Source organism: Arvicanthis niloticus, unplaced genomic scaffold (genome assembly GCF_011762505.2).
Source record: "Arvicanthis niloticus isolate mArvNil1 unplaced genomic scaffold, mArvNil1.pat.X pat_scaffold_770_arrow_ctg1, whole genome shotgun sequence".
Lineage (NCBI taxonomy): Eukaryota > Metazoa > Chordata > Mammalia > Rodentia > Muridae > Arvicanthis > Arvicanthis niloticus.
Genome location: NW_023046370.1, coordinates 5,625 through 33,101, shown reverse-complemented (window position 1 = coordinate 33,101; position 27,477 = coordinate 5,625). Strand labels below are relative to the sequence as shown.

The 27,477-nt window shown below is 36.1% G+C and overlaps 1 protein-coding gene across 23 annotated transcripts; it reads left to right on the top strand.

Moving 5' to 3' along the window:
* Nucleotides 1–384: 384 nt before the first annotated feature.
* On the top strand, nucleotides 385–20,791 carry LOC117702408 (uncharacterized). 23 transcript variants are annotated; one of them, XM_076928196.1, is made up of 9 exons: nucleotides 532–848; nucleotides 2,867–2,977; nucleotides 6,106–6,240; nucleotides 6,955–7,025; nucleotides 10,268–10,361; nucleotides 10,534–10,774; nucleotides 14,196–14,322; nucleotides 14,519–14,579; nucleotides 15,716–20,791. In XM_076928196.1, exons 6-9 carry the CDS (start codon nucleotides 10,772–10,774, stop codon nucleotides 16,587–16,589), a joined length of 1,065 nt encoding a protein of 354 aa, XP_076784311.1. In that variant the 5' UTR covers nucleotides 532–848; nucleotides 2,867–2,977; nucleotides 6,106–6,240; nucleotides 6,955–7,025; nucleotides 10,268–10,361; nucleotides 10,534–10,771; the 3' UTR covers nucleotides 16,590–20,791. The 23 variants fall into 23 exon arrangements, 21 of the variants coding, with proteins under 21 accessions (XP_076562572.1, XP_076562565.1, XP_076562562.1 ...); XM_076706461.1 differs by having other exon boundaries at nucleotides 6,955–7,031; XM_076706447.1 differs by lacking the exons at nucleotides 532–848; nucleotides 10,534–10,774 and adding an exon at nucleotides 386–525.
* The last annotated feature ends 6,686 nt before the right edge of the window (nucleotides 20,792–27,477 follow it).

Genomic DNA, 27,477 nt, shown 5'->3' with positions numbered 1-27,477 from the left:
CCAGATAGAACCGGATCGGCCCGGCCCAGGCGTGGGCGGGGCCAAGGCTCACCGTCGCTAGGCCCCGCCCATCGCCGCCGTCCGCGCCGCCGCCCGCGGTGCTGTGTCCCCGCCGCCGCCGCCAACGCCGCCGAGGGCCTTTGTGACGCACTTCCGCTTCCGGGGAGGGCGGCTCCGCGCCTCGGGAAGGGCGGCGAGGCGTTTCCGCACGGAGACGCAGCGCCGCTTCCGGTTCCCGGGCGCTCGCCAGGGCACTTCCGGTCGCGCTCACCTCTGACCCTGCGGGGCGGAAGCAGCCGCGGTTCCCGCCGGAAGCGTCTTCCGGTGACCGGGGGCTTTCGCGAACAACAGCCGTCACCCCGCGACCCCGGCGCTGTCGTGTGACGTCGCCGCGCCCGCTCGGCGGCCGCACCGGAATCCCGACGGCCTCCGCGGCACTAGCCGACCCCGTCGCACTCTCCGTGACGTCACAGACGACGACGGCGACCCGGGCAGGTGCACAGCGGCGGCCCCGCGATTCTTCAGGTCAGTGGCGGCGGCGCGCGATTCCTTCGATGCCCCGCGGCGCCCGCCGACCCCGTCGCGGGCTTCTGACGTCACAGGGAGCGCGACTGAGCCTCGCGAACCCGACCACGTCCTGTCACAGGCCGCACCGGCATCGCCGCGGCCTGTCGACCCCGTCGCGCTCCCCGTGACGTCACAGCCGGCGACTGCGACCCGCGCAGGCGCACGGCAGAGATCCTCTGTTTCCTCCTCGGCGGCGGCGGCGGCGGTCGATCCCGTGATTCCCCGCGGCGTCCCCGACCCCGTGAATACCAATCGATACTAATCAATTATCAATAATCGAGGTAATCAGTAAATCGTGGCGCAGGCCTTTGTTCCCAGCACTCGGGAGGCAGAGGCAGGGGCATGAAGGTGATGGGATGGCGATCAACGCTCATGATAACCGGTAATCAATGCTAATCAATGACGAATAATCGATGCCAGTCAGGAACTAAAAATGATCAATAACGATGGTGATCAATGATCGATAATCAGCAGTTATTGCTGATCAGTGATCAATGCCGATCAATAATTGATAATCAATAATCGATAATTGATAACCAATGCTGGGCCATTGGTTACAGCAGTCAATGCAAATCAATAATCATCTTGGGAGGATCCTAAAAAGACAGATATAAATGTAAAATGTGCAGTGAAATATGAAAATAAAATTATAATGAATCCCAAAATATAAAATAAAGTGAATAAAAATATAAAATAAAATATAAAATATGAAAAACCTAAATCAGATAAAAACATAAAATATAATAAAATATAGTAAAGTAAATAAAAATAGAATAAAATAAAGTATAAATGTAAAATTAAATAAATAAAAATATGAAATAAAATATAAATGTCACAGAAAATAAATAAAATATAAAATATGCTATAGAGAGACAAATCAATATTATTATTATTTTCCATATGATGACGTATGTTGAAGCACAATTGGTCAAACAGCGTCTGACAGGAAGTGACGCGTGCAGTATAATATTTAACAATTTTATTTCCCTCACGCAGCCAGGTATTGAATTAAAAGTCTGATCAGATTTTTATTTTAAATCTTTAAAATTTATTTCGTAAAAAATTTTTAAAAATTTTACATATTTTTATTCATATTTATATCATGTTTTATATTTATAATTTATTTTATTTTTTATTTAATATTTGATTTCATATTTTACGTTATTTTATAATTTAATTTACTTTCATTTTTCGGTTTTATAATTTATATTTAATGTATTTTATGTTTTATTTTAATTTTATAATTTATATTCATAGTATGTTTTATACTTGTTTTATATTTTACATTTCATATTTTATTATATATTTTGAAGTTTAAATTTATTTCATTTCATTTATTTTATATTTTATATTTTATTTTACATTTTTATTTTATGTTTTATGTTTTCATTATATTTTATGGATATAATTTTTTTCATATATTTAATTTTATATTTTACTTTACTTTTATTTTTTAATTTTATGTTTTATATTATATATTTGATGTATTTTATATTTTAGTTTTATGTTTCATATGAATGTTTTATATTTTACGTTTTATATTTTTTTGTTTATTTTAAATTTTAGTATATTTTATATTTTATTCAATTTTATTATTTATTTCATATTTAAATTTATGTTATATCATATATATTGTATATTGTTTTTAATATTTAATGTTATATTTTATATTATTTTATATTTTACTTTACTGTGTTTTATTTTCTATTTTCTATTTTTTATGTTTTATATTTTATGTTTCATTTACGTTTACATATGTATATTTTACATTTTATATTATATATTTAAATTTTATTTTATATTTTATATTTTGTGTTTTATATTTTATTTTTATGTTAAATTTCATATTTTATATTATTTTCTATTTTATTTTACTTTCGCTTTTTAATTTTTTATTTTATATTTGATGTATTTTATATTTTATTTACTTTTTACTTTATTTTATTATATCTATATTATATTTTATATTTATGTTTTGTAAGTTACATTTTGTATTTATTATATATTTTAATTTTAATTTTAAATTTTATATTTTATATTCTTTATTTCATAGTAAAATACTTATATTGTACGTTTTATTTTATATTTTATATTATTTTCCATTTTAATTTTTAAAAATTTTATATTACCATATTTTATGTGTCATTTCATTTTATTTTATATTTTATATTTACATTTATATTATAATTTATATTGATGTTTTATATTTAATGTTTTTTCATTCTATTTTAATTTAATTTTTAATTTTATATTTTAGAAATTATATGTGAAAAAAAATTTTATATTTTATGTTTTATAGTTGCTGCATCCGATTGATGAATTAGAAGACGCAGCTTCATCATCTCTACTGTTTTCCGATTATTTGTTTCCCAGCAGACACAACGCGGACACAAATCAACAAGGAACGGGGGTGAGGCCCTGAGACCCTGGCGGACGCTGCCGTCTGAGGCCCAGCGGCCAAAGAAAGCACTGGGAATTATTGATTGATAATAATTAATTATTATTTCAAGGGAGGGGGTCATACGAATTTATGCACATATCTGAATTTTTGTTTATTATTATATTATATTATAGATATATATGTTACAGATATATTTATGTATTATACACATATTTGTATATATTATAGACATATTTATATATGGTACACACATATATATATTTATATATACTATACACACATTTATATATATTACAAACATTTTTATATATATTACAGACATTTGTATATGATAGACATATATGTTACAGACATATTTGTATATAATACACATATTTATATATATTACAGACATATTTGAATATATGTTTAGTATACATATATTTATATATTACAGACATATTTATATATATTATAGACATATTTAATTTATATATGTTACAGACATTGTATGTATATTATAGACATTTATAAATGTTACAGACATATTTATAGATATTATAGACATATCTATAAATGTTACAGACATATTAATATATTACAGACATATTCATATATGTTACAGACATATTTATATATATTATAAACATGTGTACAATAAATAGATATTCAAATATGTGTATAAGATACAAATTTTCATGTGCGTGTGCTGTAATGTATAAATATGTCTATGAGATACAAATATTCAGATATGTTCATGATATATATAAATATGTAAATATATATAATGTGTATAATATCTATAAATATATAAATGCTTTTCTAACCATAGGTCGGCATTACTGGAAATAAAAGATGCGTGAAGAAATAACTCTATCTTTTAATGATGAAGAACTATTTGATTTAATTTAATTTTTTATTTTTAAATTAATTTAATGAAGAAGGAAAGAAACTAATTTAATTTTTTAATTTAAAATTAATTAATTAAATTTAATTTAATGATGAAAGAGAGAAACTAATTTAATTTAATTTTTTAACTTAAAATTAATTTAATTTACTGATGAAGGAAAGAAACTAATTTAATTTAATTTTTAAATTTAAAAAATAAATTAATTTAAATTAATTTAACGATTAAGGAAAGAAACTAATTTAATTCAATTTAATTTTTAATCAAAAATTAATTTAATTTAATGATGAAGAAGGAAAGAAACTAATTTAATATCTACAAGCTCACTATTTACTTGTCAATTATTGATCATTATCAGTTATTGATTAGTATTGATGTATTGATCACTGGCTATCGATCGGTATTGATTATCGATCAGCACCGATGGCTGATTAGCAACGCAGTGTAAAAGAAATAACTCTGCTGTCTTGGCGTAAACAGAAAGCGACCAGGAGTAACAGAGTCAGTGAACAGAGAATGAAAACAACGTGGAAGAACACGGCAATTAAGGAAAAAATGTTAATATTAATTGTTAATATTGTAAACATTAATATTGTCATCGAGAGGTTGATAGCGGATATTCTGAGAACGCGGGAGTCAGATTTAGAAAATTAATTAAAATAAACTTTAATTAAACATGCGATAACCTGGGCTCTGCCCCTAGGAAATCATTTGGGGCAGTTGTAAATTAAAAAACCTAAAATGTGCATTTAATTAGAAATTAATACAATTAATAAAACAGCGATGGTCGGTGTCAGGAAAAGTTACCGAGGGTTGCTTGGTATATTTTATTTCAATTTTATTTTATGTTCTATATTCTTAGATTTTATAATTTTGTATTTATATTTTATTTTACATTTTTCATTTTATATTTTATTTTGTATTTTTTTTATTTTATTTTTTTCACTTTACATTTTACATTTTATTTTATGATATTTTTTTAATTTAATTTTATATTTTATATTTTATTTTATATTTTATATTTTAAATTTTATTTTATATTTCATTTTACATTTTACATTTTATTTTATCATATTTTTATTCATTTTATATTTTATATATTTTTTATTTTATTTTACATTTCACATTTTATACTTTATATTTTACTTCATCATATTTTTATTTATTTTATTTTATATTTCATATTTAATTACTGTGACAGAGATAAATCTCATTGCCACCTCATGAACTCAGAAGTGCCGACGTAGTAAATATGTCCTTACGTCCTTGTTATCAACGCATTAGATTTGTGGGAATATTCAGTGATTTACAGTGATTTAATTATCATTTAATAAGATAGCAAATCACGGTAGTTACACATAAAATGTAAATCAATATTTTAATTAATTTAATTACTTTAATTAACCTAATTAACTTACTTGCTATAGCAAATCACGGTAGTTAGACTTAAAATAGGAATTAATATCTTAATTAATTTAATTAGTTTAATCAGCTTAATTAATTTAATTAATTTAATATTTTTTGTATTTAAATGATACTAATTGATCACTGTTTATTACATGTTGGCCAGATTTATCTTTTATACAGCGATTAAATGTCAATTAAATTGTCCCTTTAAGCGGGCACATTAGATTAAAAATCATGTTCTATAAAAACCTGGCCACGCTCTTTCCCGTCGGACGTAGAGGGCAGAAGGGTCTCAGGTCAGCTGATCAATAATCGTCCTTGATTCATTGGTTATCAATACACATGATAGATATTCAATTTTTTATTCATTAATTTGCTTATTAATTAATTAATTTTAATTTTAATAAATAAATTAACTTATTAATTAATAATATATCGATTACATCACGTGCCGTAATCTATTAAGGGTCCAGACCACGTGAGGCTTCAGACGACTCCTCGCTCAGGCCATCACTGCAGAGTTTCCGTCGCTACCATGCTAAAAAGGGGGAAAAAAATTAAAATTAATTTTAAAAAATTAATTAAAGAAAATCAATTAAAAAATTAATTAATTAAACGATAACTCTTCTGCACTTTTTTAGATTCCTCCGAAAGAAGTCAGAATATATTTAATTTTATATTTTTTACCTTTTACATTCAACCTGTTTTATATTCGTTATTTTATTTTTTCATTTCACATTTATATCATATTTTATATTTATGTTTTATATTTTATATTTTATATTTTATTTTATAGTTTTTAATTTTAATCGACATATATATGTGTGTGTGTGTATATGTAAAGGGTGTCGTCCCAGGAGCCCAGCCCCGGCCGCTCACGGAAACCCCGTCCCAACCACGTGTGGCGTCGATGCTCACGGCTCCTCGGTGAGTGATGGCGGCCAAGCTTTCCGGGTTCGTGTTTCTGTGTGAAACCGAGGTGCGTTCACTAGAAACTGTAGCTTTATCCTTAATTATTATCTTACATATATGTTGTATGATATATATTATGATTTTTTAAATATATACTTTATATTACATTGATATCATATTATGTTATATATTATACATTATATATTATATAATATATATTATATATTAGATAATATTAGATATTATATTACGTATATTATGTATATTATATAATGTTTATTATATATTATCTACCACCATATATTTTAAATGTTATATAGTATTATATAAATTATATATATTACGTTATTATATATCATATATTATTAGTACATATGTTATATATCATATGTTATATATTATATATTATGTTATTAAACATATGTATATCATATATTAATATATAATATATAACATATATATTGATAATATATCAATATAGTAATAATATTGTTTAATTAATATTATTTAATTCATAATAGCGATAATATATTTATGTTATATTATATATATTATATGTTATATATTAAATATCAAGTAGTATATATTATGTATTATGTACTACATATTATATATTATATATCATGTTATATGATATATCATTATATATTAATATAAATAATATAATGTGGATTAATAATATGTTGATACTAATATTAATTATTAATGATATTGGCAATGATATTATTATTTATTATGTCATTATATTATAACACATACTTGCAGTATTTCTTCCTTCCAGGATGCAAGCAGGAACCGTGAAGAGCAGCACTGAAACCACGTGATGAGGAGGAGGCAGAGGAAGTGAACCGTGTGTGTGTGAGACACAGTTCCCCCCCGTCACGTTTCAGATTATTTTATGTTTATGCAGAAGTGCACACACGTTCAATGAGCGCCGATATTAAATCTCCCACTTCCGGTATCCAATAAACGGGAAAGGAAGATATTGTCAAATAAAATCTGGATTCTGTATATAGATCAATGTCGGACTTATTTAATTTAATTTGAAATTTAATTTAAAATTCAATTTAATTTAAAATTCAATTCGATTTAATTTAAAATTCAATTTAATCTAATTTAAAATTCAATTTAATTTAATTTAAAATTTAATTTTATTTAATTGAGTTTAAATATGTAGTATAATTTAATAAGTTATAATTTATGCTAATTTATGCAAAAACAGCTCCTCTCAGCCCCATCTTTTGCTCTGTGCTGCATTATAGTTTATGCTAATTTATGCAAAGCAGCTCCTCTAAGCCCCACCCTTTGGCTTCTGTAAGAATTCTGAGCGATCAGAGAAACACACAGCGAATATCAAGAAAAACCCCTGAAAGCGTAGAAGCCGCAGTCAGTACAATAAAGTGAGAAATTTCCATTTTGTATTATTTTATATTTTGTCTTCTTTAATTTTTTTATTATATATATATGTATTTATATTTTATATTTTAAATTTCACATTCTATGTCAATGGGACCAAATGACAACCAACCAGTTGGGAAATGATCTTTATCAGTCTTATATCTAATAGAAGGCTGGTATCTAATATACACAAAGAACTCAAGTAGTTGGACTCCAAAGAGCCAAATTAAAAATGGGGTACAGAGCTAAACAAAGAATTCTCAGATGAGGAAAAATAATAATAATAATAATAATAATAATAATAATAATGATAATGGCTGAAAAATCCTGTATCTTCAAGCTTTTCTTTGTACTATTTTCCCTCTTAGTGAACGTTACTCAATATCCTTTCTTGGACTGAGTGTGACTTCCCTTGGAAGCTCTGAGGGAATCATCTCTGTATTCTGACTCTCCTCAATGTAGACTGGACACAGGATAGGATAAAACTTAGATTACAGCCAGTTTGTCATAAATGTTGATCTGAAGACAGATACTTTATCCCACAGGTATTTCCCAAAACTTTTATGACCTAAGTGCCTTAAATACCTCATTTATTCCTTCAGAACTTCCAATGACTTTGTATGCTTTCTTTTTTTCTCATTTGGGAAATTTCCATTGTAATCTATATATAACTCCTTTATTGAAACCATTTACATCTTTAGATCATTCTAACATTTTATAAATGTTAATGCCATAGCATACAATAGGCTTAACAAAAAATTCACAATCTATTATGAGAATATTTATTCAGGGGTGGGAAATAAGCAATTTATATCCCCTCTTTCTAAGTTCTCAGTGGCACCACATTTCCAAATTATCATAGTTTATCCCATGATAACAGTGAAATAATTGGTTTTACATACAGAAAATTGACAAAGTGTTTCTTCTGAGACTGTAGACAACCTGCAATCTGTCACATTAAAAATACTTTACTCAGTATATCTGGAGACTCCCCTTCCAAGTTGTACAAATACTGGCCAGCCATGTCATTTTTTTTTTTTTGATAAAAGTTCAGTAACATTCTAAAAGCCCTGATGTGATTATTTTAATTCAACAAAGCTGAAGGTATGAAAATGGTTGTGGTTTAATTTAGAAGATAAGCCCTGGGCTGGATCTTCCTATCTTTGTATATTTATCTGATTTTGAAGAGGTTTCACTAGATATAAGTATCTTTTAAATTATTAACATGTTTATGCCTGCATAAAATTTAAATTATGTATATATCATAATTAAAAACATAGATGTGTTAGTCTTATATGAGTGAGGACAATGTCCAGTATTAATAACATCTTCTGGTCTAGGAGTAGTAAACTCTTTAAAACATGTTACCTATTCCAAGGAAAGATTCAGACCCATATTATCATTTTATATTTTTTGTATCTTTGTGGATATATTGATTAAATATATTTTTATATCAATTTTTAAGTTTATTTTCATTAGGAGCAAAATGAACTAGGGACAAGTTAACAAGTTTAATTTACTTTTGAAGTAAGAAACCCTTTATTAATCTTGCTCTTTTGAGATGTTCAGATCCACCTTTAATCTGGGCTACAGATTCTTTTGACAACCTACATATATAAAGGACATTGAGTAGGGTGGTGTTTTTGTTTTTTGTACTTGCCCTACATTTTTACAAAATAAAGGTGACTTGTTTGTTTATTTGTTTTATAAGACTGGCATTACAAAGTACTTATCTCTTCAGAATTCTGGTATACACTGAATATCAGCTGTAATATCCTGCAACACAAAAATAACCAGTCCTTGTTTTTCTAATTTACCTTGTCTAACAGCCTTAATTGTGGCATTCTATTAAATCCCGTTTTTACATACATAGAAAGATTCATTCTCTCTAAGATTTGAGATATGTTTATCTAGAGAACCTGTACTAATACAACTCTGGTTTTTCTTCACTTTGCCACTGAAGTACTGGCTAACAGTAGTGCTCAACTGTGTTTCACTTATGATCCTAGATTTTCTCCAGGGTTGAGTAATACCTGTCATCTGGTAAAACTAAGCTGAGCCCAGCATGAAGCCACAAAATAAGTCTCTTGTTTCCTAAAACCCCTCTTTAGTGTTAATTGTGTTAGCATTCTGTCTAAAACTCTACTTCACAGTTACCTGGTGACAGCCAGGTATCCTCCCCATTGCTACCTTTCTTTAAAGAGAGATAGAATGTGTTCTATGGGTGTGTGGGAAGGGGATGTTTCAGCAGGCTTATGCCTCCTGCTGAGATATTTCTTCACCTGGAGGGACCATGCCTCATGCTGAGACAGCTCTTCCCCCTGAGGAACCCTCCACAAGACATTATAGTATAGAATATAGTTTGTTCAGGACATGGGGAGGGGAGTTGAGTGGGTAGAAGAGGCTGAGAAATGCAGAGAGAGGCAGAGAGTAGAAAAGTAGAGGCCACGCATGAGCATGTGGAGAGGGGGGGGGGGAAGGGAAGAGCCTAAGAGGGCAAGATAAAGAGAGAACCAAAGGGCAAGAGATCAAAAGAGAGGAAGGGGCAAGTAGCCACCTTTACAGGGGGTCAGGCCTACCTGGCTGTTGGGAGGAAACCATGGGGTGGAGCTAACCTGGCTGTTGCCAGATAACTGGGGTGGAGTTTAGACAGAATGCTAAGAAATAACCAGGTCATCCTTCCTCTTGTGGGTCAGATTGATACCTCCACTGCACACTGAGTACTGGGCTATGGAAGCTGTTCACCTTGATTACAGGAAGAAGAAGGCAAGTGCTGTGAGAAAAGCTCAGGTAAGGTCTGGAGTCAGGTCCTGGTAGGTGCAGGATCATTGCTCTCAGAGGGGAGGAGCAGGCAGCTGAATAGCCAGAGATGGAATGCTGGGTTCTCCCCCAGGGCTGGGTGGGGTGAGATTCCTCTTTGAAGACAGAAACAAAAGCTAATGGAGTGCAAACCCCTCCTGAGATCTGGAAAAGCTCTGACCCTGGTGTGAAAGCACATTTTAACCTTGAGGAGTGGTAAGACTCACTGGCCAATGGAGGCACCCAAGCAGACCTGCCAATCACAGAAGGAGGCGGGTTCTTCCTGGTGACATTCTGCAAGTTCACTGTGGCAGTGCAGGCTTGAGTGGTCATCTGTGCTCTGCTCTGAGCTCTGTGTCCAGTGCTGTGTGGAGACCTCAGGGAAGCTCTGAAATCGAGTCATGGTGAGCACAAGATCACTGCCCACAATGAGTAGTGGCAGGCGGCTGAGCAGTGGGAGCTGGGGTGCTGGGTCCTCTCTGGGGCTGCATGGGAAGCATCAGCCAGATGTGACGACCTGTGAGGTCCCTGGTGATGCTCCTCATGTGTTAGATCAGGAGGTGACCTCTGAGTAACATCACTGTCATGGCTGATTCTGAATCTGCCCAAAACATTTGCACCAGTTGCTTTCCTGTAGAAACACATGTGGTTTCTCTGACTCTGCAGCACATGTGTCCAAACCCTTTTGTCTTTTATAGTATACATTAGGAAGACAGGTATATCTGGGCAGTGGTGGTGCATGCCTTTAATCCCAGCACATGGGAGGCAGAGGCAGGGGGATGACGGTGATGGAATAATGATCAATAATCAATGCCAATCAATAATAAATGGCAATCAATAATTATCAATACTAATTGATAACCAATAATGATCAATAATTGATGGCACATGCCTTTAATCACAGCACTTGGGAGGCAAAAGGCAGGCAGATTTTTGAGTTTGAATCCAGCCTGGTCTACAGAGTGAGTTCCAGGACAGCCAGGGCTACACCGAGAAACCCTGTCTCAAAAAACAAAAACAAAAAAAAAAAAGGAAGGCTCTTCCACTGAGGGTGGCAATATCCCTAAGCAAGTGGTCCTGGACTGGATGAGAGAGCAGGCTGAGCATGAGACAGTGAGCAAGCAAGAGAGCAAGCCAGGAGACAGTGTTTGTCCATGCTTTTTGCCTTCAGTTTCTAATCTAAGCTTCAAAATGATGGACTGATCTGTCAGAGCCATGTACAACAACCTCTTATTACCTGAGAGGCTTTTGCTTAGAGGATTCAATCACAGCAGCAGAGTAGCAAGTTAGAACAACAACATGGTATCAAAGGGTTATTTTGCTGCTGGACAGAATCTATGTTGTAGATTGTATTCTTGTGGACAGGACAAATTTTGGGTAGAAAGGTTTTTGGATTGGTTGGTGTCTTTAACTCTCCATTGTGGGTCCTGCCTGACTGCAGATGTGGCCTCTTTAGCATCCATATCTAACTGCTATGCATCTCAGCTAAGATGAACTACATAGTCTCCTTGTCACCCTCCAATTCATGCTCTCTAGCACATCCTAAATGTATCCCCTCCATTCCCCAGGCAGCTGCAGATTTTGATTCATTTTCCCCCTCTGGCCCTCTCTTGTCTCTCACCACACCTGTTCCTAGTTCTCTTTGATTCCCCTTTCTTATCTGCTCTCCCATCCAGTTCTCTCTCTTCCATCTGCCTCCTATGATTTCTTATTCCCCCTTCTGAGTGAGATTCAACCATGCTCATTTGGGCCTTCCTTCTTGTTTAGTTTCTTTGTGTCTATGGAGTGTAGTGTGGGTTTCCTGTTTTTTATGATTATTATTCACTTGTGAGTACATACATGGACGTGCTTTTAAATCTAGGTTACGTCACGGAGATGATAGTATTTAGCTGTATCCATTTGCCTGCAAAATTCATGATGTCATTGTATTTAATAGCTGAAGCTGAATAATGTTTCATTTAGTAAATGAACCACATTTTCCATATCTATATTTTGGTTGAACGGCATCTGGATTCTTTTCAGTTTTAAGTTGTTGTAATTAAAATGGGTAGGAACTTAGTGGAGTCCCTACTATAGGTCACCTGCCTTTGCAGAATCCCTCCTGTATCTTGTTTGTCCTTTGAGTATGTGTGGGCCCCTGGGTATCCATGATGGTGCATCAAGTCTCTATTGGATTAGGTGCATTCTCTCCACTGAGGCCAGACATGGCAGCCAAGTTAAAGGAACAGATTCCAATGATAGACAGCAGCTTTAGGGACAGCTCCTGCTACAGTAGTTGGAGGACCATCATGCAGACTGAGCTGGACATCTGCTACTTATGGGCCAGGGTCCTTTGTCCATCCTGTGTGTGTTATTGTTTGTGGCTCAGTCTCTGAATGTCCCCAAGGGTCAAGGTTAGTTGAGTCTGTTGGTCTTCCTGTGGAGTTCCTATCCTCTTCAGGACTCTCAATCCTTTCCCCAACTCTTCCATCAGAGTTACCAAGGTGCATGCAATGTTTGACTGTGGATCTCTGCTTCTGCTTCAGTCAGCTGCTGGGTGGAGCCTCTCAATAGACAATTATGCAAGGCTCCTCTGTGGTAGCATCACAGAATATCCTTAATAATGTCATGGATTGGAGCTTGTCCATGTGTGTCTCCAATTGAATTAGTTTTCATTGGCCATTCCTTCAGTCTCTGCTCCAGCTTTACTTCCACATTTTTTTTAGACAGGATAAATTTTGTGCTGGGTATCGCCAGTGTTGTGGTTGAATCTGATCCTTCAGCTTTCTTCTCATGCTCCCATACATTCCCCATTTGGACTCTGTCCCTCAATCACATAAGATACTGTGCACACATTTGCTGTTCAATGCTATGCTATTTTGCAAACCTGGTGATCTTATACTTTTTACTTTATTCATTCTGTTTTTGTTTTTCTAGACCAAATTTTTCTGTTAAGCCCTTCCTGCTCTGATTCTAGATGTAGAAAACATATAAGCCACCTGACATGTTTTTGTTCAATGAGCACATGCTTTTGTGCTGCTCTTTGTCCACATCTTTCATTTTGAAATTCAGCAAAATATATAGATTATATTATATTTCCCTGGATGGCATATGCTTGTGTCATCAATATTATCTGATGCTTCAGATTCATTGAATTGCAGGTGTATGATGTTCTGCCTAACTTTTTCATTTGTTGTGAAATTTTTGAATAAATAAATGCATTCCCATCTAGTAAAATTTAATTAATGTTGCTGTTTGAACTGGTTCACTGCATGTTTTTGCAAGATGAATACAGAGCTACAGCGAATGTATAATTCTTTGCAGGAACCTCAGTAAAGAACTGTGAGTTCATTCTATCATTTTTGTTTCCTGCTTTATATTCGTAGCAGAGTGAGGTTCTTAACATGTAAGACGTGCTGTCCTGAAACTCATTGTATAAACCGTGCTGGCATCCAGATCATTGACATACACTTGCCTATACCTCTGTGATTAAAAACATGAGCAAATACCCGCAGCTTGCCCATCACGTTTGTAGTTAGTAATTGTTCATACAATTTTTCAGATGTGTGCTCAGTACAGTTGATCTGTTTCCTCCTGCATATCCCTCTCAATTGCCATTTGTGTTGCAAGAATTATATCCTATTGAAAGGGTACAGGAGTGATACAGGTGAAACTTATATATCAAGTTCTTTCTAAACTGACATGGTGATTATATTATAATTCGTGTGTTAGCAAATAAGTGGAGGAATCACATGAATTATATGATTACATTATCTAGAAAGCATACATTTACTTTGTAGTATCAGTATCAGGCTATGTATTGGACACATATATGTGATATTTTAGGAAGCAGTGACTTATGATGATGTGCATGTGAACTTCACTGTGGAAGAGTGGAATTTGCTGGATCCTTCCCAGAAGAATCTCTACAAAGATGTGATGCTGGAGACCTACTGGAACCTCACTGCTATAGGTAAGACTTTGAATTTTCTTTTGCTTCACAAAATAAGAGAAAAATATTTCTTAGATAATGATGATCATCTCTTATTTCAGTAGAGAACATGTAATACTGCATTGAATAAATCAGGTTCATTGCTGTGAAAATTTAGTGTAACTTGAATTTTGCTTAATTCCAATAACTTATTCATTTTCTGGTACCTTGGTTTTAGGCTATAATTTGGAAATCCATCATACTGAAGAACAACATCAAACTTCTAGAAGTCATGAAAGGTAACTAACATTTAAGCTAATACAAATGTGCCTGTGGGAAAAGTTTAATATGATCTGGAAGCTCTAAATGAAAGCAAGTGTATAAATTATCAGTCATTTTATTGTAGTTATGATTATAATATTCTCCCAAAACTGTGTACGTCAATGTCAGTTATCTGATTTGTGTTTGCAAGGCATTTCTGTAAGAAAGAAATGAAGGCAACAATGCCTTAAGAGATTCCTTTATTTGATATTTATCTCCTTAGATCTATATTGTGGAACTACCAATTTGTATAGTCTCATAATATTTAGATGTTGCACATTGAATAGTGATAAACATGTATCCATAACCTTCTAATAAGCAAATACTCCATGATAAAGTTGGTGATACTCATATTCTTGTAGTGAAATTTTTAAGTATATTGTGAGGTCAGTTTATGAGAGTCAAGAATGTTGTTGTAGAGAAATATTAATCATGTCTACAATGAACAAAAATTCAATGCATGTGAATTCAATGTGGAAACTTCATTTGTTCTGCTTTTTTAATGGGTGTATCCATTGTCAGAATGGATGAAACCATGTGAGCACAGAGATACTAAAAGGAACAACGTACCTCTATCTACTTCAGAACAATGAGAAGATATGTAGTATTCTGCCTTTGGTAGACTTTCTGAATATGATTGATGTTTGCAGTTAATTGACTTTCTGACTTTACTGAGAATATCCTCAAAGTCACACTGCAGAAAATCTCTATGGGTACTAGAAGTTTGTAAATTCTTTTGTTCATCCTAGTTCACAGTGGTACTGTGGTGTGATGCACACTACAGGAAAAACTAAGAATGCTGTCAGTGTTTTAATGCTCTGAGTTGTTTTGTATTTCTTCAGACATGTGAAATAACATCATATAGAAATCTCATATAGAAAAGGAGGCTATAAATGTGAGCCATGTAATAGATGCTCTTACCATCACAGGCATTTCAAAGAGATAAAGCAATCCACAGTGAGCAAATACAACCATGAACATCAAAGTGATAATACCTTAAGATCTGAGTGTTCTTTATTATTAGACCTACTGTAAAATTTATTCATATTGATAAAATAATTGATCAGGCTAATGAATGTGGTAAAGCTTTCACATGTTTCCATTATTGTTGCAGGCATAAAAGTAGTCATACTGGAGAGAAACCTTATGAATGTAATCAATGTGGTAAAGCCTTTTCATGTCACAGTCATCTCCAATCTCATAAAAGAACACATACTGGAGAAAAGCCTCATGAATGTAATCAATGTGGTAAAGCCTTTTCATATCACAGTAATCTCCAAATCCATAAAAGAACACATACTGGAGAGAAACCTTATGAATGTAATCAATGTGGTAAAGCCTTTTCATGTCACAGTCATCTCCAAAGACATAAAAGAACACATACTGGAGAGAAACCTTATGTATGTAATCAATGTGGTAAAGCCTTTTCATGTCACAGTAGTCTCCAAATTCATAAAAGAACACATACTGGAGAGAAACCTCATGAATGTAACCAATGTGGTAAAGCCTTTTCATGTCACAGTCATCTCCAAAGACATAAAAGTACACATACTGGAGAGAAACCTCATGAATGTACTCAATGTGGTAAAGCCTTTTCATGTCTCAGTCATCTCCAAAGTCATAAAAGAACACATACTGGAGAGAAACCTCATGAATGTAATCAATGTGGTAAAGCCTTTTCATGTCACAGTGATCTCCAAAGACATAAAAGAATACATACTGGAGAGAAACCTTATGAATGTAATCAATGTGGTAAAGCCTTTTCATGTCACAGTAGTCTCCAAATTCATAAAAGAACACATACTGGAGAGAAACCTTATGAATGTAATCAATGTGGTAAAGCCTTTTCATGTCACAGTCATCTCCAAATACATAAAAGAACACATACTGGAGAGAAACCTTATGAATGTGATCAATGTGGTAAAGGCTTTACACAACAAAGTCATCTCCAATATCATAAAAGAACCCATATGAGAGAGAATCCTTAGTTATGTAATCAATGTAGAAAAACCCATTTATAAGTGAAAAGTCTCCAGAGAAATAATGATCACATACTGGAGAGAAACTGTATGAATGTAATTAATAGGGTAAAAGCCTTTTTCACAAAGTTTTTGTTTTCAAAACCATAAAAGGATGCATATTAGAAAAAAAAACTATGAATGTAATCAGTGTGATAAAAGCCTTTGTATGTCCCATATTGAAAGAAACCTCATGAATGTAACCAATGTGGTAAAGACTTTTCACAACTTTACTGTAGAGTACCTGTCTGCCGAATGTTGGAACCCACACTGCCATGAGCTTGGGGGCCAAAATTGTTAGAGCCCGCACTACCCCAAGCTTGGGGGCTAAATTGTTCTGGCTCATACTGCTGCTCCAGTCTGTGGGTCATGGTTCAGCAAGAGAGAGAGAGTGAGGATGGACTTGAAGAATGAAGAACAGACAGAGTGTGACTCAGTCTTATTTATTCTTATGTCTGTCTCTCCTCCTGTCTCTCTTCTTCTCTCTTTCCAAGTCTCAAGTCCCAAGTCTCTACTCGCAAGTCTCAAAATCCCAAGTACTTTCTTCTGTCTGCCTCTTGCTTTTTATACCACTCTTAAGTCTCACTTCTTAAGTCACACCTTAAGTCTTATACACCCAAGGGAAAATCCTGGGTATCTAAACCAATGTTATCAGAGTGTGCTCAGTTGTTGTAGGCTGTTGAAAACAAGTCTGTTGTCAGGGTATATGGCTCAAGATGGCTGCAAGGATAATAGTCACCTTCTGTTGGCTCCCCAAACTTTATAGCCTTCATTTTATAAAAGAACAGGTACAGGAGAGAAACCTTATGAATGCAATCTGTATTGTAAAGCATTTGAAAGTCACAGTCATCTGCAATCACATAAAAGATCACATACCAGAGAAAAACCGGCTTGAATATTAATAATGTGGTAAAGCCTTTGATGTCATAATTCTTTACACATACAGAAAAGAAACCACACCAGAGAGAATCCTTACTAACTTAATCACTGTGATAAAACCTTGACAATTCACTTTTATCTGTGACTACATAATAGAACACATTCAAGAGAGTAACTCAGTGTCATCAAGGTGCTAAGCCCTTGCATGTGGCAGTCATTGCTTGATACATAAAAGAACACATACTGTAGAGAAACTGCATGGATTTCATGAATGAGGTAAAGTCTTTGCATGACAATGTGCTCTCCATATACTTCAGTAACACACCCTTAGAAAAACATTATGAATTTAACAAACATAGAGAAGCCTGTGCCTATCACGATAGTCTCCAAAGACATAAAAGACCACAAATTGGACAGAAATCTTGTGAATGTACTCAAGTTGGAAAATCCTCTGAATACAAAAATCAACACATACTGGAGAGAAACCTTCTGAAAGTAATCAATGTGGTAAAGTGTCTGCATGTCCTATTCATATTTAAATGCATGAAAGAATTTATAGTAGGAATAAACTGTGGTGATTTGAACAATCTTGTTCCTAAGAAGTGACAATGTTAGGATGTTTGGCCTTGTGGAAGTAGATGTTATGGTTTTGAAGGATGTGAACTCCTTTGGAACTCTTTGGAGCTCAGGCCAATAAAATCAGACTCCCTACCACTAAGCTAGAAGACAGTCTCTTCCTGACTGCCTTCTCATGAAAATGCAAAACTCTCAGCTCCTTCTCCAGCATCATGGCTGCCTGCATGCTAACATTCTTCCTGCTATGTTGGTCATGAACTAAACACTTGAAAGTGTAAGACAGACTGAATTAACTATTTGACTCTAACACAGTTGCCTTGGTAAGAGTGTCTCTTCTTAGCAATGGAAATTCTATCTGAGACAGAAGTTGGTACCCCAGACTTAAGGTATTTTTATTTGTAAGCCTGACCATGCTTTTGTTGGAAGCAATGTGGATTTTTAGACTTTGGGTTTGTACATGCATTAAGTGGAACTTCATGGGTCATGCTAGTAGAACACATATGTATTAAGGGTGGTTTGAAATGTGTATATAATTTTTATAATGTTTTGCTGAAGAATGTTGCTGTGTTTTGCTTTCAACTGAAGGTAAAGAGGTTTATTTTGTTAATTGCATTTACAAAAAAAGTCTCAGGAAAGGCAAGCATAGCCTTTGGCCTGTGTTTATTCTCATGGTGATTGTTTTGATCATGCTTAGTTATCTTAGAAAGGAAAAAAATATATAAAATGTTAGTTTCAAAGAGAAAATCTCACCAGCAAGTTGAATGAAGCTAAATCTTGTGATCAAAGATACACTATAGTATTAAAGAAATTGTGATATTATAGCAAGATTCCATCCACCTAAACATATGGATGTGAAGTTTTATGGATGAGAACTGTATAGTGTTAGGCATTATTATTAACTGGTTATTGTTTTTATGTGGACATAAGAAGATATATGTCTGTGTCAAATTGACAATTGATGGATTGTGATTAATATACTGGGTTTTCAATTTAAAATCTAAAAGGATATAGAATATACTTAGGTTCAGGCATGGTGGTACATACCTTAAATCCCAGGAGATGAACATCACGCAGATCTCTGATTCAAGTCATCCTGCTACAGAACGATTTTAGGTAATTAAAAGCTTAGGTATTGGCAAAGTGTTACACATGTATTACTCAACATTCAGAAGACAGAGCCATGCAGATTTCTGAGTTCAAGGTTGATCTACAGAGCAAGTTCAAGGACATGCAAGTTTAGGCAGTGAAGTTGTTGAAAAATAGAAAGCTGGAGATGATGTAATAGAAGGGGCCATGTTCCAACCCCAGCAAGCAGAGGAACTCAGCAGCTTTGTCCATGTGGCTCTGCTTTTAGAGGAAAGAATAGAAGGGACGACTGAGACAATTGATGCTGATTAGTTGTGATTAAAAATTAGTGGGAATGAAGAAAAAATCAGCACCACTGAGGTGACATATTTGGCTAAGTGTTTTCTGAGAGGAGAAAGAAGTTGTATTCCAGAGATGGCCAAGGTTGTACCTTGTGCTGCAGCTTGACTCGGTCCTGTGTAAGAGTCACCCAGGTGGCACTGGTTTAAGGCATGAATGTTTCATGCAGTGCAGCTAAGGCTTGGCACCATGAAGGGAGAATAAGAGAAATGCAGTGAAGACTGCTTGTCACAGAAGAACCCAGAATATTGAAGATGTCAGTCCCATGGGATGAGCAGAAAGAACAGCAGCAGCAGTTGAGTGGAGTCAAGCAGAACCTAGTATACTATAGAGGGAAGAGCTGGAGAGAGACCCAGCTTCTTTTGAGGAGTGCAGAAGATCATCTGTGGATCCCAGATACTGAAACAAGAAGCTGTAATTTTGAAGTTACTTTGGAGACCCCAAGAGTTTTAGATTCCCAAGCTATGGGATCCCTTCTCATGAAAACTACTTTCAGGAAATATAATCACCCAAGGAGAAAGAATTGTGCTGCAGTGAGCAAAGCAGGAAGCAGTTGGAGATCTGAAGAACACGTTGACAGCAGACATGGAGATTTCCTTGCTGGCTTTTGGTCTTCTTTTGGCCCAATATTTCCTCACAATGACATTTAGGAATGGTGAAGTATATTCTGTGAATTTGGATGGATATTATGTGTTAGTTTTTTGAATGTATAGGGGATTATAGTTACATGATTGGAATGATCTCAGAAGAAACTTTGAACTGTGGACTTTTAACATTTATGAGAATGCTATAGATGATGGGACTTTTTATTTGAACCTCACATATTTTGTATTATGCTATTTTTAAATATGGTCCCCATACACTCATGTGTTTGCACAATCATATCGAGGCCAGGCAGTGGAATGTGGTAGTATAAATATGATTGGCTCAGGGAGTGGGAGGAAGTTATTGTGAGATGTGGCCTTGGAGGAAGTACATCACGGAAGGCTTTGAAGTTCCACCCAGTGCAGAATGGACCCTTATACTAGCTCCCTGGCAGACAGTCTCTTCCTGGCTGCCTTTGGATCAAGATGCAAAACTCTCAGCTTCTTCGCCAGCATCATGTTTTCTTTCATGCCTGCCATGCTTCCTGCTATGACAAAAAAAGGACTAAATCTCTGAAACTGTAAGCCAGTCCCAATTAAACTGTTGCTTTTATAGGAGTTGCTTGTTCATGGTTTCTCTTCATAGCATTGGAAACACTAAGACAGAAACCCTGTGAGTGTATTTAATAAAGCCAAGCTTTTGCACAATTCTCTACTCTCCATTATCATGAAAGAATACGTGCTAGCATCTAACCATGCCTCCTGTGACTCATGACACACCTCCCGAGTCTCAAATACACCTCCAGAGTCCTAAACATGCTTCGTGTGACTCAGGACACACCCCCTGTGACTCAGGACATGCCTCCTGACTCTTAAACATGCCCCCAGAGTCCTAAACATGCTTCTTGTGTCTCAGGTCATGCGCCCTGAGTCTTAAACATGCCATCTGTGACTCAGGACCCACCCCTGAGTCTTAAACATGCCCTCTGTGACTCAGGACACACCCACAGAGTCCTAATGTACTTGTTTAGTATAATGAAGACTTTGCACACCACTGTAGTCTTCATCATTATGAAACTATTCATACTGGACAGTGGTTACATCACTAAATGTGCTAAAGCGTTTACATCATGGGGTCCACTGAAATCCAACAGAACTCAACCACAGGACAAGGCAAATGATAAGAATTTATTCTAATCAAGTCACTACTGATATATCAGGGTCACAAAATTATACTCAGAAGCTCAGCTGAAATACGCCCAGCCTCAGCCCCACCCTGAACCACAAAGGTATATAGCATCCAAAAATCAAAACCAGAAAGTCCTGTGCCAATTTACAGTTACATTTTTTCTCTCAATCACATTTTTTTTCTGTTTTACTCTATGTCAAATGATACAGAATGTAGGTTGTATGGTCTACACAATCACAGTCATTTGTTCTTTTGTGTTTAGAAACATGCATTATATTTTGAGGAATAAAACATGAATAACAGAAATTATGGTTAGGAACAGTTGTTATGTTTTAGGTAACAAAACATGAATCATGAAAGCTGGTCAGATATTGTTAACTACACATGTCAAGTACCAACATCATGGAATGGAATGTGGCTATAACTTCTGGAAGTGAAAAGGCCCATTTTATGTCAATGTACTTGATATACAATAGTTTGTGTCCACACAGTGAAATTTATGGTGGGACCCACCATGGGCTCCATGACAGATTCCGTGAAGTATTCAGCTTACATTTAACCCAATGTTTCATTAATTCCATGGTTGTTTTTTCTCCTTAAATTAGACAGGGAGGCAAGTGAATGACTTTTTAAATATGTTACTTTTGTTGAGATGATGGTTTTAATAAGATTGCTTCCAATCACTAACACTGGAGTCACCATCACCAAAAAAAAAATCAGCTGGTGGTGACAGAGTAATAATTTTCTAATTTGCCAGCATGTATTTATTCATGTCAGGTGAATGAAGACAAACTATATTGATAGGTATATACTTTGGGAACTTTAGCATAATCCAAGGAATATTGAATTTCCAACTTTGGAGATATGTCCAATGCACTTTCAGTGTTAAGTCGGGTCAGATGATTGAGACACAGGCCATTGGCTGTAGCTGTGTGTGTCATGTTACAGATCACAGAAGCTAACATTGCACATATCAGCCAAGTCAAAGAGTAGTGTATTAATGCCACTTTCCCTTCCAGGAAACCATCTGCTCCTTTTCAAACTCAATGTAGATGTATATTTTTTTCAATTATGTTTCTTTTTTCCTTTTAAAATTAAATTTATTTTTTTACATGCCAAAATTGGCCCCCTTTCTGGTCCCTCTTCCCTGAGGTCTTCTCCTCATCTTCTTCCCTGCTGCCTCTGAGAGGTTTCTCAACCACCCACCAACCCACCAGGACCTCACCTCCACCAGCTTCCTTTTTCTCTGCAGCATCAAGTTTCTACAGGGTTAAGTGCATCCTCTCCCATTTTGGCCAGAAAAGGCAGTCCTCTGCTGTACACATGCCCAGGGCCATGAACCATCTCCTGTATGCTTCTTGATTTTTGACTTTGACTCTCAAAGCCCTGAAGTGTCCAGGTTCCCTGACACTGTTGTTCTTCCTATGGGGTTGACATCCCGTTCACTTCCTTAAGTTTTTCCTCTGACTCTTCCATATGAAACATTTCACCCTAGATAGATAGATAGATAGATAGATAGATAGATAGATAGATAGATAGAAAATATGAACAAGATAGATAAATTTTAGGTAAACTAATGAAAGGACACAGAGATAATATCCTAATTACCAAAATCAGAAATGAAAAGAGAGAGATCCAATTATATATATCTTCTCCTCAACACTACATGGTATCTTCTCCAAAACTGACCATATAATCTGTCACAAATCGCCAGGCAGTGGTTGTACACTCCTTTAATCCCAGAACTTAGGAGGCAGAGCCAGGTGGATTTTTTTATTTCGAGACCAGCCTGGTCTACAGAGTGAGTTCCAGGACAGACAGGGCTACACAGAGAAACCCAGTCTCGAAAAAAAAACAACAAAAAAAATCTGTCACAAATCAAGCCTCATCAGATAGAAGACTGAAATATTCTCATGCATCCTATGAAATCAGTACAGAATAATCTGGACTTCAGTAATAACAAAAACATCAGAAAGCCACATACTGAACAACTTTCTATACAATGATAACTTGCTCAGGAAAGAAATAAAGAAATAAAAGACTAGACTCTAGAATTCAATGAGAATGAAGACACAGCATAACAAAACTTATGAGACACAGTGAAAGCAGTGGTAAGACAAAAATTCATAGCACTAAGTGCCCTCATAAACACACCAGAGAGATCCTACACAAGCAACTTAACAGCACATCAGAAAGCTTTAGAACTAATGGAAGTAAACACACCTAAGAGACATAGACACCAGGAGGGTGTCCCACCATGATCTCTGGCCCAGAATGGGACAGGGTGTGAGCAGGGAGGGGAGATCACCTGCCTCCATTGCTAGCTCTGCTCGAGTTTCTGCTTTTGCTGCCTTGTCACTCCCAGGTGCTGCACCTGTTTCCATGCTGAGCTGTCCCTGGCTGGGCCGATAAAGAGCTGGCTGGCACAGAGGCAGCTTGGTGTCCCAGGCAGGTTCTGGGAGAGCAGAGCTCTCCCCAAGTGTTACAGCTCTTGCTACAGAAACTCTGGGAAACCAGGATGATTCTTGTACACTTTACTTCCCCTGAATAGAGCCCTTATATACACTTTCAGAGTGTGTTAAAGTCTGGCATCAGATAACGCCTATTGGCTGGGTCTGAGAGCTTGGAGATATCTCATCTGCATGTGGGATAGCCTGGGGCACTGTTCCTCATCACTGATGGCCAGAGACCTCTCTGTGGTCTCTGGAGGGCTGAAGCTAAATGAAAATAACCAGGGTCTGGGAGCAGAGAAGAACACCTGCTGTCCAATAAAGGTCTGGGGTTCAAGGCCTATGCTCTACCAGGCACCCAGCTGCTTCCTCCTGCCCACCTCCCCACAGGCAAAAATGTACCAATTACAAACAAAGAGAACAGTACACAGACTCAACAAAACCAAGAGCTGGTTCTTTGACAAAATCAATTAGATAGAAAAGCCCTTAGCCAGACTAACCAGAGGGTACAGAGACAGTATCCAAATTAACAAGATTAGAAGTTAAAAGGGAGACATAACAAGAGAAACTGAGGAAATTTTAAAAATCATTAGTTCTTTCTATAAACTGGAAAATCTAGATGAAATGTATAGCCAGAGAAAAGGATAATGATCTAGACAGATACCATGAACTCAAATCAAAATCAGGTAAATTATCTAAAGTGTAGTATACCCCCTTAGGAAATCAAAGCAGGCATTATAAACCTCCTGTCCAAGAGAAGACAAGGACTAGGTAGTGTCAGTGCAGAATTCTACCAGACCTTCAAAGAAGAGCTAAGACCAATACACCTTGGACTATTCCACAAAATAGATACAGAAAGAATGCTATCAAATTCATTCTACATATATTTGTTTTAAAAGTCAATTATTGATTTCAAATGCAACACTGCTATACTCTCTTGTCAGTTCTCATTCCCCTTCAGTCCCAAGTCATTAGAAATTTCTTTCGAGGCTGGAGAGATGGCTGAGTGGTTAAGAGCATTGACTGCTCTTCCAGAGGCCCTGAGTTCAATTCCCAGCAACCACATGATGTCTCACAACCATCTCTAATGGAATCCAATGCCCTCTTCTGGTGTGTCAGAAGACAGCAACAGTGTACTTATACATAAAATAAATAAATCTTTTTTTAAAAAAAGAATTTTCCATTTTTTAAAACTCCTGCTTATTATTTATTTCTGTTCATAGTAATGTTACCTGTAGCTGAGGCTTGCCTTTGTATGTGATTGAAAATTGCTTTGAGCACCCAATCCTTTGTCTGCTGCTCAGTGCTGCAAAGAATGTTGTTTGGAGCCTTTGGCAGGTGTTTGTTGTGAATCATAGATTTTGACTATTGGAGCAAGGCTCTACCATCAACTCTATCCATCTATCTTCTCTTGAAAGAAATATCTTGGCCTGCAATTCCATTTTAGTAGAAATTGAACATTTTAGTAGAAATTAGTAGAAATTTACCTGTCATAACAGGTAAATGTTAGTGATCCCTAAAAAGACACAACAATAGCAGATCTGATGCAACTCTCAGCAGAGTCTTTATTCTATTTGACCTAGCTTGCCCCCATCCCCAATGCACCTGCATCAGCCAAGAATGTTTTGGTGGTGGTGGAGACCCAAATATCTGTGGGGAATGCTTTATTGTAAGCAGTAAGTGGGGAGGATGTGTGCAAGCATCTAATTGGAAAGCTGCTATGGCCTTTAACATAATTGGCTGGTGCTGGAAGTCACCTCATAAACTTAATGTCACCTCCCCTCTGCATTAGTGGTTGTTAGGCATGGTCTTGTAACCTGAGGTGCAGGTTTGTTGGGGGAATAACCTGGAGACCCTGGTATTGTTGAGGATGTAACTTGAAAACTCTATTCTTGTTTGGGATTAGACTAAAGAGTAGAGATAGGCTTGGGTTTTGCTGGGGAGGGGGCAACTTGGAAACTAATGCCAGGTACCTGAGTTGCCCAGAAGCATAGTTTCAACTTCCTGGTATAGGCCTTGTCATCAAGTGACTAAGGAAGAAATAACTAGGTCCTGCTTTACTAAGGGTTCTCCCTGTTATGCAGACCCCATCAAGAAGTGAACAACTGCAGCATGAATACATGTTTCTGGGACAATCCTGAAAGACACCAGTAAAGGAAAATCACCACAGTTCAGATCTCCATGCAGTAGTCATGCTCATGCATTTGTTTGGAAATGTGTGATTATTCATTGAATCATCAGCTATAAACATTGGGACAGTTTAACTCTCAGAGACTTGGAGACAGAACGATTAGAATATTGTTGAGAAAGACTTAAAAGGAAGAAGTATGTGGATAGATCTCTCATAATGGTCAAAGGAGCTGGGCAGTGGTGTCACACACCTTTAATCCCAGTACTTGGGAGGCAGAGGCAGGGGGATGACTGTGATAGAATAATAATCAATAATCAATGCTGATCTATAATCAATAATCACTAAACAGTAATCAATAATTATCAATACGGAGGCAGAGGCAGGGGAGGTTGGTGATTGAATAACAAACAATATTTGATGCTGATGAATAATCAATAAATGGTAATCCATAATTATTAATACCAATTGATAACCTATAATGATCAATAACTGATGGCTCACATTTTTAATTGCAGCATTCGGGAGGCAGATGGAGGTGGATGATGGTTACAGAATAACAATTAATCATCATGTTAATCAATAATCAATACTAATCAATGGCCAGTAATCAATACTAGTCAATAACCAAAAGTGATCAATAGTCATGATAATCAGTAATCTATAGTGTCACATGTAAATGCTGATCAAAAGGTAAGTTCAGCTTAGTATACACTCAGTAATCAAGTTATTAGGGTGATCCATTCTGTGAGACGTCAGCAATGTCCCCAGCTATATCTGTCATTTTCCAATGGGACCATGAACATAGAGGCCATGGTGGACGCAGTGGGGCTTATTCATAGATACAACAGTAGAGTCATCCTCTCACCAAGCCTGACATGACCACATCTGCTGGTGAGTGACAGATCTGCCAGCAGTAGAGACCAACACTGAGCCCTAGATATGGAACTATATCCAGGGTTGACCAGCCAGTGACTTGGTGGCAGGTTGACTACATCGGATCAATGCTCTTGGGCTAAGAACAAAGCTTTTTACTTCCTGGAATAGATACATATTCTGCTTATGATTTTGCCTTTCATGCACATATTGCTTCTGCCAAATCCACGATCCATGGACATTCTGAGTGCCTCATTCACCACAATGGCATTCCACACAGTATTGCTTCTGACCAAGGAACTCATTTCACAGCAGAGAAGTGAGACAGTGGCCCAATGATCATGGATTCTAATGGTGTTAATTACCATTAATACCATAGTCCTTGTTACCATAAAGGTGGTGAACTGAGAGTAAAATAGAATGACCTTTAGAAGACACTTTTACACAATTATGTCCCAATTATGGGACAGCCACCTGGAGAGCTGGGCAGGGTCCTAGGCTGTATGTATTTTGAATCAAATTTCAGTATTTGATACAGTTTCTCTCACAGCCAAGATCCATGATTTCAGGAATCAAGGTTTTGAAAAACCTGTGTGAAGGTTGCAGGCCACAAGTTTCAGTGGAACTCAGCTCAAAATGCAGGGCTCCCTTTATCAGCAGGGCTTCCATTTCTCTGCCTGACTTTGTCTGGATAATGTTCCTGAACACAGGTGGCTGTCCTTATCTAATAAATATCTTTTTGCAGAGCTGC